The 23,765-nt window shown below is 35.0% G+C and overlaps 1 protein-coding gene across 1 annotated transcript in view; it reads right to left on the minus strand.

Moving 5' to 3' along the window:
* The window catches only part of ELP4 (elongator acetyltransferase complex subunit 4), a gene marked incomplete at its 5' end in the record, with an annotated part of 151,929 nt that overhangs the window by 74,051 nt on the left and 54,113 nt on the right, over positions 1–23,765 (minus strand). The window contains 3 exons of the mRNA XM_084263590.1: positions 6,119–6,225; positions 8,916–9,024; positions 23,121–23,309. Coding sequence (XP_084119716.1) covers positions 6,119–6,225; positions 8,916–9,024; positions 23,121–23,309 — 405 coding nt within the window. The remainder of the gene's footprint in view (positions 1–6,118; positions 6,226–8,915; positions 9,025–23,120; positions 23,310–23,765) is intronic.

A 23,765-nucleotide genomic window follows, 5' to 3' on the forward strand; every position in this document is an offset into this window, starting at 1 on the left:
AGAAAGTTTTCCATGGGTAAGTCCCAAGGGTACTTGTGTTCTCAAATACATGGGGATGAGAGGCCCCAAAGATTTTACTAGCTTGGAAAACTAAAGTAATACCCTTTCTGAAGCCCTTCAGAGAAGTTCTGTCTCACCTTTGAATCACTAATACCTGTAAAGTTTCATTCATGGGCCCAGCACTGGGCAGCTGGCAGTCACAACTGTGTTATCCTCTGATTTGGGAAAAGCAGCTTCCATTATGAAGTTTTAAGGCCCTATCTAGTCTTGCAATGTCAACAGCGTGTGATCTTAAAGTACAGTTACTTTTATCTATATACAAAGGTATATTGACTAAGCTCCCAGTATGACAACATGTGTCGGGTCACCTAATGTTAGCTTTGGCATTACACCGTGTGAACTGTATGTCAGTGAACAGGAATTCATTCCCATATTTTGCTGACTGATTGTTATCACCTTACTTAAATTTCTAATAAACCATTTTTTTGCCTTTGCCAGCTATCCAGCTCTCAAATTCTTCAAAATATTTCATCAATGTGATCATTCTGTGATTCTATGATTCAAATATGTTTATTTACAAAATTGATCAGCTTTATAAACATGAACGAAATATGATCAGGATTGGGATGAGTCATTGGTATGGCTGCTTCAAGTTTTCCTGAGTGAGGCCCATAAGAAGTGATGCTATTAGAGGTACAGCAGATACTTTCTATTTTTCACTGATACAGAGGCTGGTATAGGATGTGTGCATATTTTAAATATATGTTGATTCCATGTGTGCTGGTGATGCTGTTGATTTGTTCCTCCAGAAGAAATAGTTCATGAATAGCTCTAAACCATTATGTGCATACCTGTTCTTGATGTGTTTAATAAACAATTACAAAATGTTTCCAGAAGCACAGTTTTGTCACTCAGTGACATCACAATCCCCTGAGTCACTTAAGACCACACTTGTGCTATGCTACTACTGCACTGAATCACTGTAGGCATCAGTTCTGACTTCATCTTACCCACCTGTTTTGGCACGTAATTTACAGCAGGGGCTAATTGCACTTTTCCTTTGCAAATAAGTTTACCACAGTGTAGTCTGTACAAAATAAACCATGAAAAGAGATAAAAAAAAAAAAAAAAAAAGTAGAAATACAGATTTCAGATGGAAGCTACCTAAGATATATTTCCTGTTTTTAATTGCCAAACTCATCATGTTAAAAGAGTTTTAAGCCTGCTTCCAAATACCAATGCTGGACATGTAGCATCATCTGCAGTTGCAATTTGATCTTACTTATTTTGGCAATCATGAATTTTCTTATAGTCCTTTGCTGAAAAATGGAGAAAGGACATTATTTTAATGCCTTTGGAATAATACATTTATTTTTAATTCTGTACAGACTCAATTGCTGGGTTTTGTGATTATGTTTCCTTCCAAAGACCACCTTTTGCTCTGGCAGTTACCACGAGGAAAAACACACTGCAGAGCACTCCATAGTTCCATATTGTATCTGTCTACTACTGAGAAATGAGAGACTTTCCTGCCACAGCACTCCTCTAATTCTGACTTTCTTCTCCTCCTGTTAGGCAATGCCTCTCAGAAAACAATCTCCTGAACTCATACATTAAACTCTGCATACGTACTGATTTTTTCTGTGTGGCAATTCCTTATGTATACTAGTATATGACACTTTGGCTTCAAGCTGAGCTGTCTTTTTGAAAGAGTTTTTTTCTGGCTTGCATAGGTGTTACATAGCCATTATATAGCCATAGCTGGCTCTTACTTGGGTATTGATCCAAATAAAACAAATGCACAGCTATTTTTTAAACTATATTATAAAACTTGTAGGAAAAAACCTTATTCTCTGTAGTCTTAACAATTGACTGTTACTCAAAAACTTAAAAAATCAGCAGTAAAGCAAAACTAGGGAATTAAAAAAAACCAACTTAGCAAACTTTCCTATTTGCAAATATTTAGCTGAATTTATCAAAAGTTTTTACTTTAAATACATAATGTCAGAGGTTTATGTTGACCAGACAGTAACAAAGGGAGTTAATCAAATATGAATCTTCTCCAACTGTCTTGTCAAACCAGGTAATGATGTCCTGCCAGCCAAACTCAGAGGGAACATGTGAAACAAATACAAAAGCAAACAGGCCTTGAGCTGCCCAAGGGAAAGTCAGCAAGATGGCAATTTCAATCATTTGGAATAATACTAAAGCAGCCTTAGGCTTTTCTCAGAATGGAAACATGTCACTGTTACTGCAATATTTCAACAAATCAGACTGCAAAAGAAAGGAACACTTATGTAATCATAGCCGTGGAACGGCGATTTACTCAATGGTGAGGTGGAAAATAATTAAGAGGAAATTCCCTTTTTGCAAGCAATTTTAAATGTACCAAAATGACAACGTTTCCCTAGAGACTGCAAGCAGTGAAAAAAAAAAAAACCAAAACCCAAACAAATTTAGGCAGAGATTCCTTTAGCTTTGATACAGGAAGCTTTGGAACAAGAAAGATAAAGTGCTATCAAATAAAACCATGGACATAATATTCCTATAGAATGTATCAAATCTTGATAAAATTTATATTCAGAGCTACAAAGTGAAGAGCGCCTCAAGAACAATTCTCCTGAAAAGTTTCATTAGGATGAACAAGTTGTCATATCATTTAACTGAGAAATCAAAAAATATTTCAAATATTTGGGGAACTTACCTAATCAGTAAACTTTCAGTATGTGTCTAGTCATGTAGCCATCTTTTAGTCAATCATCAGAAAATCAAAGGCAAATTGGCATGACTCAACCCAAACTTTAATACCGCATGATTGTGTCGTGTAAGCTTGTTTTGTGCGAGGGCTGCTGTGGTTTTAGCAGAGAGATTAACGACCGGACCTAAGCTGGCCTCCAAACCTTGCCCTGCTGATGCCTCAAGCCCTTTGAAGTCTGACCATCATACCTGGCAAAACAACAGTGGGAACTAGGCTGGTGTCAGATCTAATCAAGTTTCCTGCCTCAGCATAGCTAACTATGGGGTACACTAATTGGCCCAATTGCGGATTATACCTTTTGCTACAGATTCGAGACAATAATTTAGTCAAATGATGGTTTTTATCTCCTTCTAATTAAGATTCCAAAGTGGGAAGAAATAGGATTAGACAGGCTAACTTCAAAATTGTGTCCTTTAAAGTGGTATGCACATAAGATAGATCTCTGATAATACTGGATATAATAACATACTGCTAGCAAGTAACGTGTGAAGATTTGGGAAAGCTTGATCTAGTTACTGCACCTTTTACCACAGACACGTAAGTTTTCCTGGAAAGTGTCTACCTCATCATTTACAAATGAAAAAAAAAAACCCACTCATAAATATTCATTACAACCCATTTTCATCCTGAATTAAAAAAACCCCAACCTTTAGAATGCATTTCAATCGATTTTATTTTGATGAATAAGATACAAAAAAACCTGAAACAGTTAAATGATTCTACCGACTATAAAGAGGCGGAGTCCCGCCCACAAAACTCCAGTCTAATAAAAAGGATTTGACATTTAAGGGGTTTTTTTACTGATGAGAGCCAAACCATAAAGAATTATTTAACTGGTGTGCAATCCAGAGATGAGAAAAGCCATGTCCCATGTCTGTATCTTAAACTGTAAAAATAAATGGTCTAGTGATGAAAACCCTTTCTGAAGAAATTTTGCCATAAGTCATAGGTTGTGTATTTCTGACTTTTCTATTGTAATTTGATTTTAAAGAGGCATTTTAAGTAGAGGTCAATATTCTTACCCTAAATTGTGTGGATAACTAAGCAGAAGCTTTCAAAAAATGGCAATGAACTCAAAATATATTTTCGTTTCACATTTAAGCCACATACTAAAGGAGCCATAAACGCAGTCATACTTTGTGTAAAGCATCCTGTTGTTTGTAACACACACTGTTGTGCTGCTTTATGTTTTTACCACCAGAACCAAACCTGACTGCTGACTCATCACATTCTAACTGCAGAAACCCATTTTAGAAGACTATATTTACATCCCTTTTTAATTCAATTTTCCCTTGCTCCCATTTTCTTATTGACCTCATTGCTCTAGTCAGCTTAGCTGTAGTCTGCCTCCCCTAATAGTATGAGGAAGAAAAACATATGTATTATAGATTAGTGAAATGTGTACGGGAAGATCACAGTAGGACAGTGATCTAACATGTTCAAAAAGGGCTAGTTTATGTCAGTTCAGCTTACAGAAAGCATAACTCTAACAAAACCTGAAGTTATTCAAAAGGGATTGCAGCTGAGCAATGGAGGGAGAAATTATACAAGTGGGCCATCTACGCATGTCTTAGGCATCACTATGTTTCAGGAGTTCCACTACACCCATTTCCAATGATTCTGCCTCATGGCTAATTCAGTTCTTTTTCCAGAGCCTCCTGCTAAGGTTTGGGTTTGTTAGTTTTTTGTGGGTTTGTTTTTTTGTTTTTTCTTCCAAATGACATCACAAATTAGAATCCCAATATTATGAGTCAGGATTCATAGTGAGGAAAAAACCTCCTAAGATTCTAATTCACAGCTATAATAAATGAGAATTTACTATGCTGCGAAATGAGGGTGCACGCTTCTCTGCACTTCTTTAACCAGTAAGATCATTTGTATTTTAAACACAAACAAGGACTATTAAGGTTTTTGTTTCTAATGCACTTCTCAAAAGCAGCTGTTAAAATGGTTTAATACCTCACAATGCCTGGTTTCACTAACTACATTCTCTGGAAAGTGAGAAACATTAAAAAGGCATGGCTTTGGGAAAAAAGCCCTCCTGCACGTATTTGCCTTTAAGTGGCTTCTGAAGAGGATACTTCTAGTTGAGAAACTTCTAGCACTCATGCAGAGATGACCTGCATGAAGAACTGGCTGCCTGATTAACTATTAACTACTCTCAATAGGATTAGATAATTAAAGACATTGATGACCATTAATTAGGAGGAGGGCACCTTAATTTGTCACTTGATAGGGCCCTTTCAATGATTTATAGGTTAGGGCTACTTGCAATTGTGAAGGGGAGGAGGCAGTGAAGAGAGAGAACCCTTAAGTTACCTTATCAAGTGGCCAGCTAAAAAGGGCAGAGGGTCAAATAAGGGCCAAAGTGGTCACTTAAGGGTGAAGTCCCAAACACCAAAGCAGTGCCAAGCCACATTGACCATCATTTGGTGATGGAGTAAAAAATATGCTAATTTATTGGTGGCAATTCTCTCTTTTTATGGTTTCAAGCAGTTAAGACAAGTGGCCTGCTTAAGAGCTTTTCATTTGAAAAGAGATTAAACAAAATGGTTTGTCAGGGATGCTTGGCTGTTTTATGTCTTTGTTAAAAAAAATTTGCCCAGACTGTACCGATGACTATCACATCACCCCAAAAGCCATCTCCCATCTCCAAGCATTACTTGGTTAATAAATACATCAGCTCTAATTGCTTAATAGTGCTATGTTCATTTGCTCTTTAGCAAGATTAAAATGAAATACATCTTTTGTATTACTGCCTTCTATCAGGACTGTCTGCATAAAGGTCACAGAAAAAAGTTTAAATTTAGTAGGAAATTTACTTAAGGACATTAGTGTAAATGATACTGTGTTTAAAATGACATAAAAGAGCGAAAGGTGATTTCAGTAATGCAAAGAAAATGGTTTCTGAATACTGATAAGGACACTTATCCCTCATACCACACACAATTTTAGGCAGCATTATACATTAAAATCCCTCTTCTGGGGTAATAACATGTAGCTACTTTCCCACCCACTAACACAAGTAAGAGCAAGTCATTAACATTTAATTAAATATGCTCCTGACATCCTTAGAAACATGTCACGCTTTGTTATTGAAGGTTGTGGCCTACTTTCTATGTACATTTTAAACCAAAATAAACTATTTATAACGGACCGATTTAGTGCAGCAAAAGAGACATTTTTAATTAGCAGGCATACTACAGTATTTTATAAAGCCGCTCTGAACAGCAAAACCAGAATGAAATGAATTTACAACATCTGATGCACAATTTATGCATTTCACAAAACGAAACATAAGAGATGGGATTAGCTCCACCTTTTGGGTTCTAAATAGTGAAACAAAACTGTTTCTCTTACCTCAATGGTGAACAGCTTCCTTTTTAATCTAAAAGCAAGGTCCTTCGTGTCTGATACATCACAGATCAAGCTATTAAGCCGAGGAATCTGATGTACATGAACCAAACCTTGTGGAAAGAAAGAGTAAAGGAGGGAAAAAAATTAAGAAAATGCTGTCATCCGGATGCATAAATTAGAGTCTTACAGCAGAAATCTGTATATTTACACACACTCATCCTCCCCTTTTTAAACTGGAGCTTACTACCAGGAGCAATGAAGCAAACGGTGCGATTATACTCAAGTAATCAAGCAGAATAAGATAAACAGAAATCCTTGTGCGGGGAAAACTAATTGCACTTTGGTACAGAAGTACAGATGTAAAGAGGGATCTTAATTCTTGTCAAAACTACAGCCGGTTTGTGTGTGATTTTCTCTTGTATTTACAGTAAGCAAATATGGCTATCACCTTGCATGCTGCCCACGGCACCACTGAGTGATCTTTATTTTATTAAATGCACCAGTAAGCAGCCAGCAAAACAAGGCTTATGGGTTACTGATAACCACTGAAGCTCTAATGAGAAGTACTTTGCTCTGCACCCTGAAAATGACTTTTAGAAGAGTTTCTGGAAAATACCGATTTAGAGCATGCTTTGTGATGAATTTTAACCCCTCTGCCATCCTAGGAGAAATACGTTTTCTTCACACAGGAGGCTGATATAGCTGTTCAGATGGTTTTAACAGTACTAGGTGCAGTGCAAGCTCTGCATTCTGTCAGCTGCAGCTCAAGCTGATTTTTTCTGACAAGGACGCTGGATGGTTTTTGTGCAGCCTAATATAGTTTCTGAACAACCTAAGGGTGATTTTCTACATCTGAAAACCAGGAAAATTCTACAGGGCTTCTCAATTACTGGCCTATATTTGCTATTCATAAAGCCAGCATCTAAATGGAAATACTGAACATTTAGAAAAGACATGTCTCTTGAAAACGGCAGCTGTGAGAAAACCCCAAACACTAAAGCCCTAATTTAAAATAAGGCAAGTGTTATTTATTTTTTAAGAGGAAGAATAAAGGAAGAAAGTTTCCTAAAATTGAAATATTTAAAAAAGCAAATTTTTATGGGCACTAATTAAGAAATTCTCAATAATGCTAGGAAAATATTTTTACACTTTGAAACCTTCTATCTCTGCTTCCAGTCTGGTGACAGAGAAGAAATACTTGCTTAGTTTTTGAATTCTAAATATAATTATTATATACAGGAACAGCAGGTTTAACACAGGGTTGCTTACATATAGTATTGTAAAAATTTTATTTAAGGATCATCTATATAATTCTTTTATTATTTTATTAACTTTTCAACATTTAAATTTGCAGGCAGTTTAATAAAATTATGAATGCAGGATTCATGAAATATAATAATTTCCTTAAACTTCTGAGTAACGTCAAAATCTTCTATCATCTGCAGTAAAGAAATAATTTAAAAATATATTCCTAAGCAAAAACAATCTGTTAGTTAAAACCATTAAAAATGCCTATTTTTATAATGTTAAATTTAGGTTGCCTAAACCTCAAAAGCTTATGTTTATCAACATAAAATTTTTGTTAAGTAGTACCAAAAATTATTTAGCATACATTTTTACAGGAAAGCAGGAAATAACTGCTAAAACACATGTTGTCTTAAAGGATCTCTTCAGTAGTGGGAAAAGGAGTATCAAATTGACAGAATTATGTTAGCATAAACAAATGCCACATCACGATTATATAGTCAGAAAAATAATTAGGCAAATGATTCCAGCTTTTGTTCATGGTTTCTTTTTCATTCACCTTTTTTCAAATAATGAAATGTGCACTGTTTTCATAGTCTAAGAGATTTTTCTCTGATTTATTAATTACAGCCTGCATACACACAGTGGTGTCTCAACACCATCTTTGCTTCTCTTTCTATATATTCTGCTGTGGAAAACACTGCCACATTCTCACATGTTTACAGCAGGTTTTGGATAAGCAGTTTACTTTCAACTAAAGGTTTCCATGGAACTACAGTAGTATCACAATAATAATAGCTGTAATTTATGCACACTCGGAGCACCACTTCGGATTAGCTAAAACTGTTTGTTATTCACTGCTTTGGCTATGCATAACTTCTAATCTAATCTTTAAAAATTTAAATAGTTCTGCTGCAACGGCTAACAAAATCTTTGGGAATCAAAATGCAAGATTAAACACCATTATGCATTTTGAAGATAAAGCACTTGAAAGGCTACACGACTTTTAACCAAAATTAGTTTCATATTTTACATGCCACACATATCCACATTCATTTCATTAAATGCCTGAGTGCTGTAACTTAAAGCTGGAAAGCAGAACATTATTTTTGGATAAAGTTCATAGGCACATCATTTAGCAGCTTATTCATCTTAATATAATATATGTTTTTCCGTGTTCTCTATTTAAAACTTGGCAGATCAAAAGTATTGATTTCATGACAAGTTCAGCTCGCTGGTCAGATGATTGCCAAGCCTCCTCTGCATGTGAATTCCCCAAAGCCTGCCTGTTGAGATGTACATCTGATTGAGCCATGCCTCAGTAATACAGCTTGACAACATGCAAGGAGTTGCCATGTTTCTTTTGCAGCCTTAATGCACTTTACTGAAAATTTTCCCAACTCAAGACTGGTTAGCAAGGAGAAACATTTAAGAGGTATATTCTAAAATGAAATCAAACGCTCTTTTATAGCAGATACTCAATTGGAGGCTAAGCCGCTAAGTGCCCTAGAAACACTCAGGGCAGACTTTTTGCATTGCTAAAGATGGAACTTACCGTGGTAATCCTTGTATAATGGATTGGTTTCTCTCTCAGAGCCAATAAATGATTCAAGACCAACCACCATATCTGACAAGTTTGTTACACGTTCCATAATTGCTTTATTCTGTAAGACATGGAAACAAAATACACATCCTATGTGATGAAAAAGGTAATTAATGTTCATAGAGTAAGCCCTGGTCTTCTCAATGACAAACTGTGGGGAAAAAATAGGTCATCAGTGCTTAGGAATTACAATAGAGGAATTTCTTTAAAAAATCCCCAACAAACCAACAAAATTGTACAAAGAACACCCCAAAAACCAACCCCCCTTGAAATTTCTGTCTAATGAAAGCATACTTCTGATAAGCAGAAAGTATAAAAGGGCTAACTCAGCACTAAATTCGTATTTTCCTAAACCCTCATAATACAAGCATTTGCTCACATAAGAGATATTTACAAGCTATATGGCAGTTAATCCTCTCTCCTTGACTTCTACTGTGAGTCAGATGCCCAGATTTTGTTTCTGTTCTGAAAACCTTATGTTTTAATACACTTGAACATATCACCTCCAATATTCTGCACAAGCAAACCCACATGATCAGTCATTTTGGTCATCAAGCAATATGGGAAACCAAAGCATTTTCTCCAGTATTTTTCTTTCTCAAATTTCCTTTCCATACAACATATGAGTTTAAAGCTTCAAGTTGCATTGTCATTTCTGAATATATTTGTGATTTATAAGTGATGGATGCCTTATGCCTTGTGCAACAATGTATTGTTGTATATGTGCCTTAAATAAACTGTTTGCTGCATGTTTTTCTTCACTTAATTTTATATAGCAGAAAGCCATTTTCAAAGGCCACAACAGTGATCTTCAGAGGCAGCTACGGATAAAATGTTCTTAAATGTTTTGATATCAGTATTTAATGAGAAAAAAACCCAGAGACAAATATGTGCTAAAAAGCAAAATATTTCTTTAAGATATGAAGTAGTTATCTTAAAGCTGCCTGGACAGCTGGTACACACTTGCTCTTGACGGCTGTAGGTGCTATACCCACCATACTTTCTGGGGTATCAAGACCAGTCACCTCAGAATACTCATTCCAAGTATGAAGAATTGGCTCTGTGGCTCCAGTTGCAATGCTGTATTTTTTATTAGTTTTAAAGCATTTTGTACATTCTGCAGTTTTTTAATAAACTATGACTGATGCTTGTGATAAAAAAAAATAAATTTAAATACTGGTGAGTTATTCAATAATTTATAAAGGAATTAGGAGCAGATAGAAGGGAAACATCCCTAGGTATGCTAAAGAAGTCTATGTCTTCTAGTGTTTCTTAAAATGGTGATCAGTACACCAATTGCTGCCATGAACCCACATTTCAATTATTTCCTAGCCACAGAGAAGCCTATGAAGCAGATGTTAAAGGTGAACATTTCCTACTCCAATCAAAGAATAATCTGAATTCTGTTTCTTGTTCACTATATAAAGTAACCTGTGGCCAATCCTGCACAGCCCAATCTGCTCAGGTTGCAAGGCCTAAATCCGCTGATCCCATGATACCTTTACACCCCCTCCCTTCCCCACCTTATGGGCCAGATGGCATTAAATCCTGGGGGCTGGTCTCCTTTCAAAGCTGCTACTTGTGCACAGGCCAAAATGATCTATCTCCATGGAATCAGGGAACTTCAATTTTACCTACAAAGTCTAATGAGTGATAATGACAAAACAGTGTCATATTACAGAATTTCCTTCCCAAGGAATAACATAAGTGGTCTGAGGTAAGAGTACACTGCCTACGCATCAATCCCTAAACTTTGTTATATTCACCCCTGGAATATTAAAGCTAGCTTGCAAATTATTCCTCTTTCAGGGAGAGAGAGAGAGTATACCATATTTTAATGCAAACTTTTGATCACTTTACTGGTGGAATCACATAAATATGGTATAAATATAAACCTGAAGTAGCCAGTGACCTATGTAAATCCACAGACCAGACACCACCGCATTTTGCCAGTTCTTCTGCCTGCTACTGGGTATTATTTGTACACGCAAGAAACATGATATTGTTACACATGTAAATAAACACCGATGATTTCTGGCAGCTAACCTGAACTCTTGGTTTTAAAAACCCCACTCTATCTTTGAAAATATGTTTGTCATCCACTACTGGTTTTGCTCACTGGTTTTGATAACAATGGGTTAAAAAACTGTGGATAGAAAGATGCTCAACCATCAGCAAAGGTATCCTCATCATTATCCTAATCATGAAAGATTAAAGTGAGGGATAGCAATTCAATATTTGCCTAGTGATACATACTTCAACACGTTGTTTTCGGCTCTTCTTCTGCGCACATTTGCTTTCATAAATTGTAGTCTGTTTGCCCATGCTGATTTTATATTTGTTTTTAAAGTGTGTCAAAATATTCTCCTGGCTTAATGCAAGGTATCTTGGGAAATATTTTGCACAGTGAATCGCCACACCAAACAGACATTTGCTTATTTGGCATTGTTGCCATAGATCTGTATCTATCATGTATTTTCTAGTTTGCAGTGTTCAGCACATTAATGTCCAATCAAAGCTGACGTCAGCACACAGATAGTTGTGATGTATGGCATACTGACATAAACACACAAATCATGTTGCCCCATCTGGGCTTGAAAATTTAACAGAGCTCCAGATCTTCCTCCAGCCCCATACAAATCTACCTCCTGCTTCTGGCATAAACTTGGCAGCTCTGGAGGTGAGCCAGGACATGGTTAGGAGGGAAGCCAGGAATGGGGAGATTCAGGGAAAGAGTTTGTTGGCAGCTAGAAGAGGTATTGTTTTAAATTACACTAAAAAATAAAAAAACCCAACAACCCAACCCAGTCCTGGAAAGTTTTCAGTCTTGCTCGATGTACAGCAGTTTCTCTAAATTAGTTAGTTCAGCCAAAACGTAATTATTCTAACAACATGGTAGCAACCCTGTTGTGCAGGCTGGGCTGGGCATCCATTCTATATCTTACTTTGTGCTCAATGTTTTAGACAGACATTTTCTATTAAGCACAAACTTGCAATATTTGGGCTCAACCAAAGTGTTCTTTCAAAATGGCATCTCAAGAAAATCCATGTAGCTAGTTGGATATGTAAATGAGAACTGTATGTATGTGTTTAGCCCACTTTTGGGAAGGGCTATTATAGAAAAAGATTGCTTTGTCCTACTAATTCATTTGCAGAATCTACATAGATTTGAGTAATTATATGCATATATTTAAAAATACTTATTTAGAAAAAAAGCATTTCAAAATGTACCATCAGCATGGTAATCTACCAACACAAATATACGTATAGCCTGCATGCTCAAACCTACAAATCAATACTGTGTTTCTACTGGATTGAGTTCTTAATGTACCACAATTTTATCAATACTACTATTAATCAAATCAATCTTAGTTCATCTGGATTCCATACTAGGAAAAAACCCTGTGTCTTCTCTGTTCTGCTGTAATTTCTAGTTCTCCTTTGACTTCCTGTCAAAAGTTTTCTAACACCCAGAGATATGTCTTCCCATTTTTATTTTGTAAGTTTCTAAAGAAATTAAAAAGTTCACAAAATTTACATAATAAAAATATTTAAATACTCAGTCCTTGTGCTGCACTGAGTAAAGAAAGGTCAATAAATGCAAAATTTTCTTAGAACAGCTTCAACTTTTTGACATAATACATGTAAAAAAATCTCAAAATTTAGAAGTAAAAAGAGACTCCTGTTAAAGCTCTACAATGAGACCCAACTAGCATCGGTATAAATACATTAAGCTCTTGAATCACATGGGCTTTGTATATTTGCACTTGTTTTCTGATCAATACATTAACATAATTTTTATATTGACTTATATATTGAATTGAAAAGAAGGTATTTTAAGACTGTCTCTTTTCAAAGAGACATTAGGCCTGTATTTTGGTAGAGGGCTATATTTGACCTCTGTACATTTACTTTCTGGTAAATCTAATCCCATCACTGATTTTACTTTAAAACATTTGATTAAGAGTTAATATACTGAATCCTAAATTGACTTTCATTATCTAAAAAACTACTTAGAGACAACTTGCAGCACTGTGACAAACTGCAGTTTAAACAGTGAGTTGTGTACATTCTGAATGCCAGCATGGAATTTAAAGATGAATTCAGGTACTCCCCCTAAGCATATGGCAAAAACTGTAATTCTAGGCAACAATGTGTGTTGTTATCAACAAGTGAGTCCAGTAACTCAGACACTTCATCTGAAAGAAGGTCTTGATAATAAACAGCAAATTAGTGCAAAGTAATCTGAACCTTATGGACTTTAAGGAAACTGTGGTGTGTAATTAAAAAAAAAAAAAGCTCAAAAAGCTGTTGTGCCTTTTTTTGTTTCTGTTGTAACATTCTGTCATAAAGCTGAAGTAAGCTTAGTACCATAACGTAGGCAGCCACATTAGAGTATAATGATACACTGCCTGGATATTCAGTAGATTAAATAATTCTTGATATTTTTCTGAGAGATTATCATACACTGATGTGGTAATGATTTCACACTATAGAAATATTTACCACTCATCATTATTACTTAATATCAAAAGGATTTTAAATTGAAAAGATAATTATGGAACCTGCCTTAAATATTTACCACCATCTGATAATAATCACTGCTCAGAAAATTGGAGAATTACCCCACACATGTTATTTTGGTAAAAGAAGTTAGGTGTTAGGCCCTCATACTAGTTTTATAGTGATACAGTTTGTGCACAAATCCTGAGAATAAAAGATTAATAACCACTTTGCCAAAAAGTGTTATATCAGTAATTAACAAAGACTGTAACATACACAATTCTATACTCATTCTGACTCCAAGTTGATTAGCACTGTTGCTGGTGCTTGCATACATCAAATCTACTCTCTGAGTTTTGGATTTTAGCTCTAAAATGAATGTACACTCAGACCAATGGGATATAAGACAAGCAACAACATTAACAAATTTTGGTACATAGAAATCTCTATTGATATCAAAAGAAAGCTGAATACAAGCATAATGTCTTTTCTGGAAGACAGATATCCTAAAAACATACTTCAAGGACCTTCACAAACTATAATGCCTTCAGTGATCCACATTTAGGGATTCTGACTGATTAGGCACCTTCTTTTGGCTACAGCGAAATTTCAGTATAAACATCATACATATGTCTGAAACCACAGAAGCAGTTCATTTGTTTATAGGTACCCAGTATTACATTAGCTATATTCAAGCAATGAATAGTATCTCTTAATAATTTTATGCAAGTTGCAGAAGCAAAGAAAGGACATGTAGTGAAGACATGAGCAGGTAATTAGATGCAAGGTACCTGTAAAAATGGGAGGGGAGTAACAAAGCATCTGTTGGCCAATATGCTACATAATGTATTAATTCCAGATTTTAATTGTCCTCTTAAAATTGCTTTTAATAATATTTGTCTGATAGTCTGCATAAACTCCACAGTCTTTCAATTGCAAGGCTGATTAGAACTAGTATTTTTGTTTCTTAAAAACTCAAAACATTTGAGGCATGGTTTCAGTATCTTACACCTAGCACTCTGTCTATGGGAACTCTGCAATGTTATTATCAAATATATCAGATGAATGTGGATAACACAGTATCCAATTAAAACTTCCGGATAAAAATTCAAGAAAAATAATCAGCCAGGAAATAAAAATGAAGTATCACATGATAAAAACCCTGTATCTTTGGATCTTCAGTGAGGAAGCTCTGAACTTGTCTTTCACTTGAGCTATGAAAGAATCTAATGCCAGCCAATCCTGTCACCCTATAAAATAACGTGTGTGCCTGTTTTGCCATTGGAGAGAAGACCTAAAGGCCAACAGAGAAATGAGTGATGACTCAGTATAGATAAAACAAGCAAGTCAGTAAGAGTTGCTGTTGAGGCCTACAAAAATGGAAGTCAGAACAAAAACTATGTAGTTTAAATCAAACCGCATCAGTTGACCTCCAACTGCTTTACAAAAGATAGGCAAGTTCTGCATTCCTCGTTTACATGCACAAAGATGTCAGGTGAGTTGTCCAAAGTCCCATGCCAGTCAACAGTGAACTGGGAGCTGAACTCAGCCTTTCACTGAAGCCCATATGCCTCTCTTTACTCGAGGCTTGCTTCAGAAGGTGGCATCTATGGCTTTGGGGTACCAGTAAAAAATTTGGTGGTCTTGTGAAAATTATGTGGGAGTCAAAGCCCAGAAAGCTGGGTGCTGAAAATCCCATTATTATCTGGCTGAAAGATGTGACAGATGTACAGGGTATTAAAGGGTGTCACTTTTGAGCTGAATCTCTGTCCAGTGCTTTTCTCTTCTGACAATTTCCTTATAGCATTCAGCAGGTGAAAGCATGGGCCACATATGACTATGAATGGTTTTGGGGTGCTCCTGCATGATTCCTGCTGCAGTGGGTAGGCAAAATAAGCCTGATTGAGCCTTTCTCCAGTGCAGGGGGAGAAGCTGGGAAGAAATTAGTACAAGATCTGGTCTGAGATGAACACTATCTGGTCCTTATTAATGAGTTTGTCTCATTGTTAAAAAAGCTGTTATGTTATTATTTGTCTCTAGTCATTGCAAAAATGAAATTACCATTTGAACAGATTTCTTCACAAAATAAAACACATAAACTATTCAACACTACATGTTGGTCATAGTTTAAAATACAGATGCAAAAGTAGATTGAGAGTCAGATTAAAAAAAGCTGCAACAACATTGCTGAAATTAATGAATTCGAGACTGACTGGCTTAATTAAAAAATCCTATGACTACATTGGGAGTTATTCATTCTAAGAAAAAAATTTCGGAGTTGCCTTTGTTGCTATTTTGCCTGAAAAAAAAGTCCTTGCAGTTTGCTCACCAATTTGGAAAGGCCAGCTATTGCTGCAACTTTAATTCTTTAAGCAGTGAATCAGATTTTATTTACAGGTAACCAAAAAGATTGTCCACTATTATTTCAATTAATAATACCCAGATATCAAAAGGAACATCTAACTGATGTTGGTAATCAAGTGGCAAGATTCTGAAATATAAAATAATGAAAAAAACCTAATCCCTTATTCAGTATAAAATTATAGGCTGTCATCAGGAGCAGGCTGGCAAAGCTAGGTCCAGATGGGAAACTGGCTGGGCAATAAGAAGAGGTAGAGTGGAAATGATGGGTAGGTTGGAAACGATGGGAACCTAAGGAAAGACATGACTGCTCCCTCTGCTGGCAAGGTTCTCACCTGTTTTAATTTTTAACTAATGAGTAGGCATTTCTTTAATTATTTAGGATCTAGCCAATAAATAATGCAGAATGTTCCTTCCTCAGTCTGTTACTGTGTGTTTGCACATTTTTGAACTTATGGTGCCCTATTTCACTAGAATAATTTGCCACAGAATTAAAGCTCAGATAGATATCTAATGGTAGAGTTGCTGGCTTTATATTTTAATTGTTCATAAAATGAAAGGCAAGACTATGCTATTCAACTTTCAAAATATTCTATTTTTACAATGGAGCCACATTTTGTATTTAATTTACATATTTAATTATGGTATTATAAATTACTTACTGTATCATACTACAAGGATCTTTTTATGTAGCAGTGAGATAGGATAAAACAAAACATTCTGCAACACAAACATACTAAATTACACACCACACCAAAAAAGTCCTAATCTTCCATGAGTAAAAATCATGACCAGAGAATTCAGCAATAATGTTGGAATTAAAACTTAATTAAAAGATGAAGATAAGTCATTCATTACTTGATTTGTGATATAAATTAATAGCTGCAGTAAGAACATTTAGAAAAAATCTGTTCTAGGATTTTGGCCTACAACCAGAAGCTCCCAGAACAGGAGGGATCAGCTTTTTTTGCCCACTGTTCTCATCTGAATCCTGGCTGAAAAGCTACTCCAGCTCCCAGCTTTCCAGAAGGCTCCATCCCAGGAATCCTCGCCTGCCATTTGGTTTGCTGATTTTAATCTCACAGGACTTTCTTACAGTGGCTCCACTATGCTGAACTGGCACTTGCTCCTAGAAGTGAGTTATTATTAAACTTGTAGGTCAATTGTGGCACTAACAACTCTTTGGAAGCTTTCAGCCACAGTGTACAATTTGCTGGTCTAATTAAATATTAATTCTAAGTGTTACATTCTGTGGCTAAGAGCTTTTATTTTCCATCATCAGTCTGGAAGAGAAAGAGGTTACAAGGCTAATTTAATCTTTTTTTTTTTTTTCTCTAGCATTAAAGCTTAACTACACAGGCACAAAAACATCATTAAAGATGCAGTATTCCTTTTTATTATGATTATATTGCAATTAATAAAGCAGGTCTAAACAAAAAGATGTAAAATTAGATTCTGAAATTTCAAGGATTTTTAACAATACCAAAAGTTCATAGAAAAATGTTTCTAAGCAGGCACAGAAATTCAATATTCAGTTGTTTGAAAATCATTTAAGATGGGAAATGCATAGGCAATAATTCAAATATAAAATAGTTTTACACAAAATTATTATTTGCTCTGAAGTACAACAGACAGCTGATAATGCTAGATTAACAGGGCATTTTTTTCAAGAACTTGTACAGAAAGTGCACTACAGAAAGTACAAGTTCTTATGCAGAAAAAGTAGTTTTGCCTCAGAAAAACAATACTACCTTCCATTTTCTAACAGAATTACTTGCTTAAAGCAGGGAACTACTCTGTCCTGCATTATTTAAAGTCATTCTTCTAATCTTTACTTATCAGTGTCCAAATGGGCTCAATACATGAGCCTCTTCCCTTCTGCTTCCATAACAGTTGTGTCCATGTCTGGACACTGGGCATTATATTAACTACTTAGTCCAGTAGCCAAAAGATTCCATATGCTTGAACAGATGACTATCTCCATACTGTGATGGGATATTTAACTGTTTAGGTCTAATATTGCAGTTGAAAGATTTAGTACTAAATCTTATCTAATTTTTGAAGTTTTCATAGGTGTATTTTCAGATTATATTCATAAAACATAACATAAAATTACAACGTTGCATGTGCTCATTAACTTTTAAAATGTAATAGATTTGTTTTGGAAAAGTGTTTTTTTTGATAAAAATACTGTGCTGATGAGTTGGTGATAAGGACATGTATATAGCGAACCTCTAAAAAAGTAAGATTTATTAAAATGAGAACAGTCTTTTAGGCATACAATTTTAACATACAATGTGAGAGCTCATCCTAATATAGCTAAATCAGTTAAAAGACAATTAACATGCGGGTACAAAAACATGTTTCAGATATATATTGCATTTGTTTTTGAAACTGGTGGTTGTTATGAAATCAGAAGTGGTAGACCTAGAATGCAGCCATAAACTTATTTTATGAAGCAACAAAATATTTGTATTTCTATGGCAACTTGATTAACAAATACTAGCAACATTAATAGAAACTGAAAACAATTACTTAGTGTAACACAATTTGGATTTTGAATTGTATACTTCTCTGTGCTCCCTACTTGATCATAATTTTCAAGATGCTTTTAGGCAGGTCTAGCATATCCAAACCAGAATATTCATATCTGAAAACTATGTGGATAATCCAAGAACCTCTCTCATAAACTCATGACTCTCAATATTACTCTATATGGTTGTTAAACTGTACTTCTCCCAATAAACAAAAAGCAACACGCAACATCAAAAAGCAAGCACCTCCCTCCCCCCAATATGGAAAAGGTAAAGACCATTTCACCTTCACTGTTTCTCCTTTGCAGAGCATTTTGAAAGCTTGCTTAACTATGATATAGAAACTACAGGACATTCGATCTCAATACAAATTTGTGCACAGTGGCAACATCATCAAATACATCTGAAGGTTATTCAGCATTTTACACTTGTGAACTCTCAGAAGCTGGTGCTCTGAAGCAGGCAATCACTCTTAGCTCTTGTCATAGGAATAAAGATTTCAAACTGTGAGAAATTCACAGGCTATAGGAGTTCACATCTTATAATCCTATATTAGCAATGGATTCTAAAGCACTCCATTGCCTGACTTCGAGTTTAGCTGCTAAATTACTCAGTGTGAACACAAAAGGCTATGGATGTGAAAAGGTTTGTTTCTGAATTCTTCTACACTGAAACATACAGTAACTTGTGCACTTCAGTGAATTCAAAGCATCAAAACATTAATATTGTAGGAAATTAATTTTTTAACATACGGGATAAAATAATGAAAATATCTTGCTAAACAGAACTTCAGACTCTGAGGACAGGTTCTCTAAGACTTATTCATACTGACTTTTCATTAGTCAATTAATTTCCCTTGGCACATGCTGACTAATATGGTTGTTAGTCCTTACCATTAACACAGCTTCAAGTTCAAAATAAAGGATGGCTTTAGTAAAAGTGTTACACTTTCTCCCAGTGAAAATAACAATCTACTTAAAAAGCCATTACTAAAGTGATACAAAATTGGGAAGAACAGGAACACAATTACAAACATTATTTAGGATTTTGGGTGAAAGATGTATTTGGATTTACCAATGATTTCTAGTAATTAAAGAAAATTAAGAAAATATAATAGGAAAATATTTCAAATTCTAATTTGGAGCTTTTTCCCTATATAGGCATATATAAAAAACAGCCATGTATAAAATCGTGACGTTAAAGCCCTTTATGTCACATGCTCTGTAGCACAAAAACTTTGGGTTTTGTTATTTAGGTACTAAACTGCGTAGATTATCACTGTACCAAGAAAAAGTCCTCACTTGTTTTTATAATATTCCTTAAGTTTAGAAAGGGTAACAACAAATGGAATTCCTCTTCAGTCTGTCCTCCTTCATCAATGCTAGATTTAAAACATGGAAGCAATTTTCCCTTTTCAAATGTACCATCTGATTTCCTAGGCACAATGCATTTTCCAAAAGCAGTTGAAAGACTTGAAAAATAACCTTCTATCAACTATTTTAATCACACTCATAAGTATCTCAATATTTATTACCTGACAGTGTAAGATAAGAGTATGTTCAATTGGTAGAAAATATCAATCAAGTAAAACCTGTCACACATCATCAGAATAAAATTCATAATTGGATAAGTTTTTAGTGTCATTTTCTTGAAATCCTCTTCCAGAATAATGTATTCCTATTTTTGTGGTTGAGAAAAGAGAATTTTCTTTTTTCTTATGCATTATTTGCACTACAAGTTTCAAAAATAAAACACAAAGAGTCTGTGTTCTTTAGTGGACTATAATTTCTTTAAGTTGCTCTGAAAAAAAACTCTTTACACAACCAGATTTTTTTATAATTTTGTGTATTTTTCCAAAATACAGCCTCACAGAAGACTGTGAAGACATTCAGTGTCCCATCAAACTGGGTGAATGAGCATCATCTTTGGATAAATGCAATTCAAAGTTATTAAATCCAAAGACAATGAATAGCTGGAATAATGAAAGAGCCACATTGGTAGATGTGTACCACAGAGGTAAAAGCATCAAGAACAAAATCACTGTTTAATGTTCAGTAGTTATCAAAGAGACAAAGCACACATTAGAACGTAGGAAAAGTGAACAAACAATAATAACATTATTGTACTATGTTACTGTAACAAAGTAAAATATGATTAAAAGAAAAGTGAATTTTTAAAAACAGATTAAGGAGGCATCAGGAGAAAAAATTAAAACAATTAGAACACAGAAAAGATAAAATAGTGAGTCTCATCTTACTGTCTCATCAGCCAAGAACAAAGGTATGATTAATGAAAAATAAAGGCAAAATTAAACTTTCTGAAAAAGAACGAAACCAGATAGACTTAAGTTGTGGAACTCCTTGTCACAGTACAACATGTGAAGTACTTGGCAAAATAAATAAATGAAACCAATCTGAAACTACACATACATATATATATTCCATATATAAATGTGCACTGTTCATACACTACATATAAAAATATAACTAGTCTGCCTTGGAAAGACAATGTCCCTGTTGAAAATCAGTACTACTAATTGTGAGTTTTATTTCTTCTTCACTGGGGGCTGACAGACACAAGATATGGCATGAGTCACTACTAAAAATCTGGTTTTTCAAGACAAAGCAGATGAAAAAGAAACTATTTTTCTGCATTTGTTATGCAGCCAAAACCGTGATTAAAATGTGATTTTTGAACTTCCATTTATCTTCATGGAAATTATTCATGTGCAGAAATTACTTGTTGACCACCTCATTAATACATTTTGGAGGTAAAAGAGAACAGAAAATACAGAAAGAGAAGTTCAGGGAATAAATGCAGGATTTACTACATGTTCAGAAAAACTGAGTGCATTTTCTATGCCTTCAGTATACTGACTTTAAGATTCAACAGAGAAAGCATATGCTAGAACTTACTCTGATCAAATTAAATACATATACAGAAACGTACTTGAGAAAAAAAAATCCCTCTCTTATTCTCTTGGAAAGAAAAGGTATTTTCTTTACTTTTTTAATCCAGCAAGAAACCTCAGCAACAGAATGGTGAGTAGCTGGGTTGTGAGAATGTGAGCAGCTGCTGTTATTATAACTAAAGGTCTGTCTACGGCTTGAGCCTGAGAGACCACATGTTCGGCTGTCCTCTCATCTTGCCATCCTCACCAATTAACTATTAACATGGAGGGCTGTACACATGCTCCCAGGGGCTCTTTAACAGGCTTCTTGGAGAGTGGAACAACTACACAGCAGGGCTCTGGGAACTGAGTAATGTGGGGTATAAGGAACCCTCAGCAGCTTTGCTCCTCCTAATGACAGTTTTCTCCATAGTTTAGTGCTTAAAGAAGGATACATGAAGTTTTAACAATTAAAAAAAAAAACAACCCAACAACTTAATGCTCTCATTTTATTTTTAAGGCTGCTAAGCAAAGATTCTGGAAACAATAATATTTTTTTTTCCTTACCATTCCCCACACCTCCCCCGCCCCCCGAATATTCCAGCACTTACTGTAAAACAATTCTGTTAAAACTAAAAAATCAGCTATTTAAAAATTGATACATAATTTCAATCCTAGCGCCATGGGTATTGATTTATACAGAATTTATAAACACAAAATCAAAATCAATGTCCAAAACTAGTTTGCAACAAACAAAAAACCTTTGTTCTTCAGTTTGTTTCTCAGAGATGCTTCTGGACTTCTCTAAAATATGATCATACCTTTTATTGACATAATGTATAAAAAAAAGAGTATAACAAAACTGATCGTATAGCTCAATTATGGACAAGTAGTTCCAGTGTGTAAAAAGAAGGATGCTAGTTTTACATTCACAAATTCTATTCATGGCATTAAATTCTACTGTCAATCTTTTTGAAGGCAAACTGCCATCTAATATTTAAAAACAGCTCAGTAAGGAGATGCAGGTTGGCACTGCGGGAGGAATATTGATACACTTTTTTCACAATGGTAAAATTAAAAAACTAATTTTGTTTATTTTTGAAGCAGTAAGTACATCAGGTATCTAGATAAATAACATTTGCAGGTATTCAAACACCTTGACAAAATGCAACACATAAATGAGAGTTGTGTACTTGCATAAAATAGGATTTAATCTAATGGCAAACCCATCTACTATGAAAACATTTTGCTTAACACGAGATTTTATCCAGTACTTTTTTACTACAATCGAATTAATATCCAAAATTGTAGGTTCTCTGTTCATTGTGAATAATAATTCTGCTTCTGAAAATACTATTCAGATTTTTCCTAAAAAGTTTAAAAGCTAAAAAAGAATTTAAGTCTCCATATACTCTCATGAAAGGTGCAGTTGGTAAAATGACTGACACCATAACTGGCTTGCTCCTACTTCCAATACAAGGGGACGTTAGAATTAAAGTGTAAACCTGTATTGAAACTCTAAACAATGTTCTGAAGACAGTGGAAAAATTCATAGGAATGTTGTAAAAAAAAAAAGATTACTAGCAGGATTCTCCTTGCTTTTTTGCAGTTTCTGAAATGTTGATAGTGTTTCAAAGACTAAGACCCACATAAGGCTTAACTGTATCTAGGACGGTTTTATGCGTAAATCTTTTTAGACAGCATGACTATCTCACAAAAGTAAAGACACACTCAAGTGAAGCTATGCTTTAACTTTGCCCTTCAAACAAAAAGTTTTCAAAATGTTCAAAACTGCACTTATTTTCTTACCATAAACTTTTTGTGAACCGATGTGTTAGTTATGAACTACAATGAAGACAGCGTTCCTACCTGGATAAGGTGAGCGGGCACTGTGATGATGCAGGCTGACAGAGATTTTCTGAGGAGGCCACGCAGAACATACAGAAATTTTGTAAGACTATGAATATCTTCAGGAGTATCGCTGCTACAAATGTCATCACCCCACAACATGGAGCCCAGACTCTGAATTCCTATCCGCAAAATATTCTTCTGTTTTTTCTATTGGGGGAAAAAAACCAACCCAGTCACTTGTTACTTTTAAACACTAGGAGATAATTGTAATTTAATTTATTTAAAGAAATACAATTTATAGATTTCATATCCATAGCAACTACATAGTTTACATAATCATAGCTCAGTCTCAGATGATGTTATAAAAATTACAAAGAAAATGGCATTTTTTTCAGTGACTATGCTATGTCAGGTGAGTATGTACAAGTGTAAGAGACAGCACAGAAATACTGAAAACTACTGATTTGCATTTTTAAGCAGCTAAATGTAAGTATACTCTGCCACAAAATGCAGTAAGTCTATGACTTTTCATGTCCTTCCTGTCCTCCATCAGTGTCTTAAAAAATATGCAAAAGAATCTTTTTTTTTCCCATTCTAAACTGCCCTGATGGAAGGGCCTAGAGCAATCAAACACTACTTTTCCTTCTATTTTCAACCTCCCTG

The sequence above is a fragment of the Gallinula chloropus genome (assembly GCF_964237585.1).
Source record: "Gallinula chloropus genome assembly, chromosome: 4".
Taxonomy (NCBI): Eukaryota; Metazoa; Chordata; class Aves; order Gruiformes; family Rallidae; genus Gallinula; species Gallinula chloropus.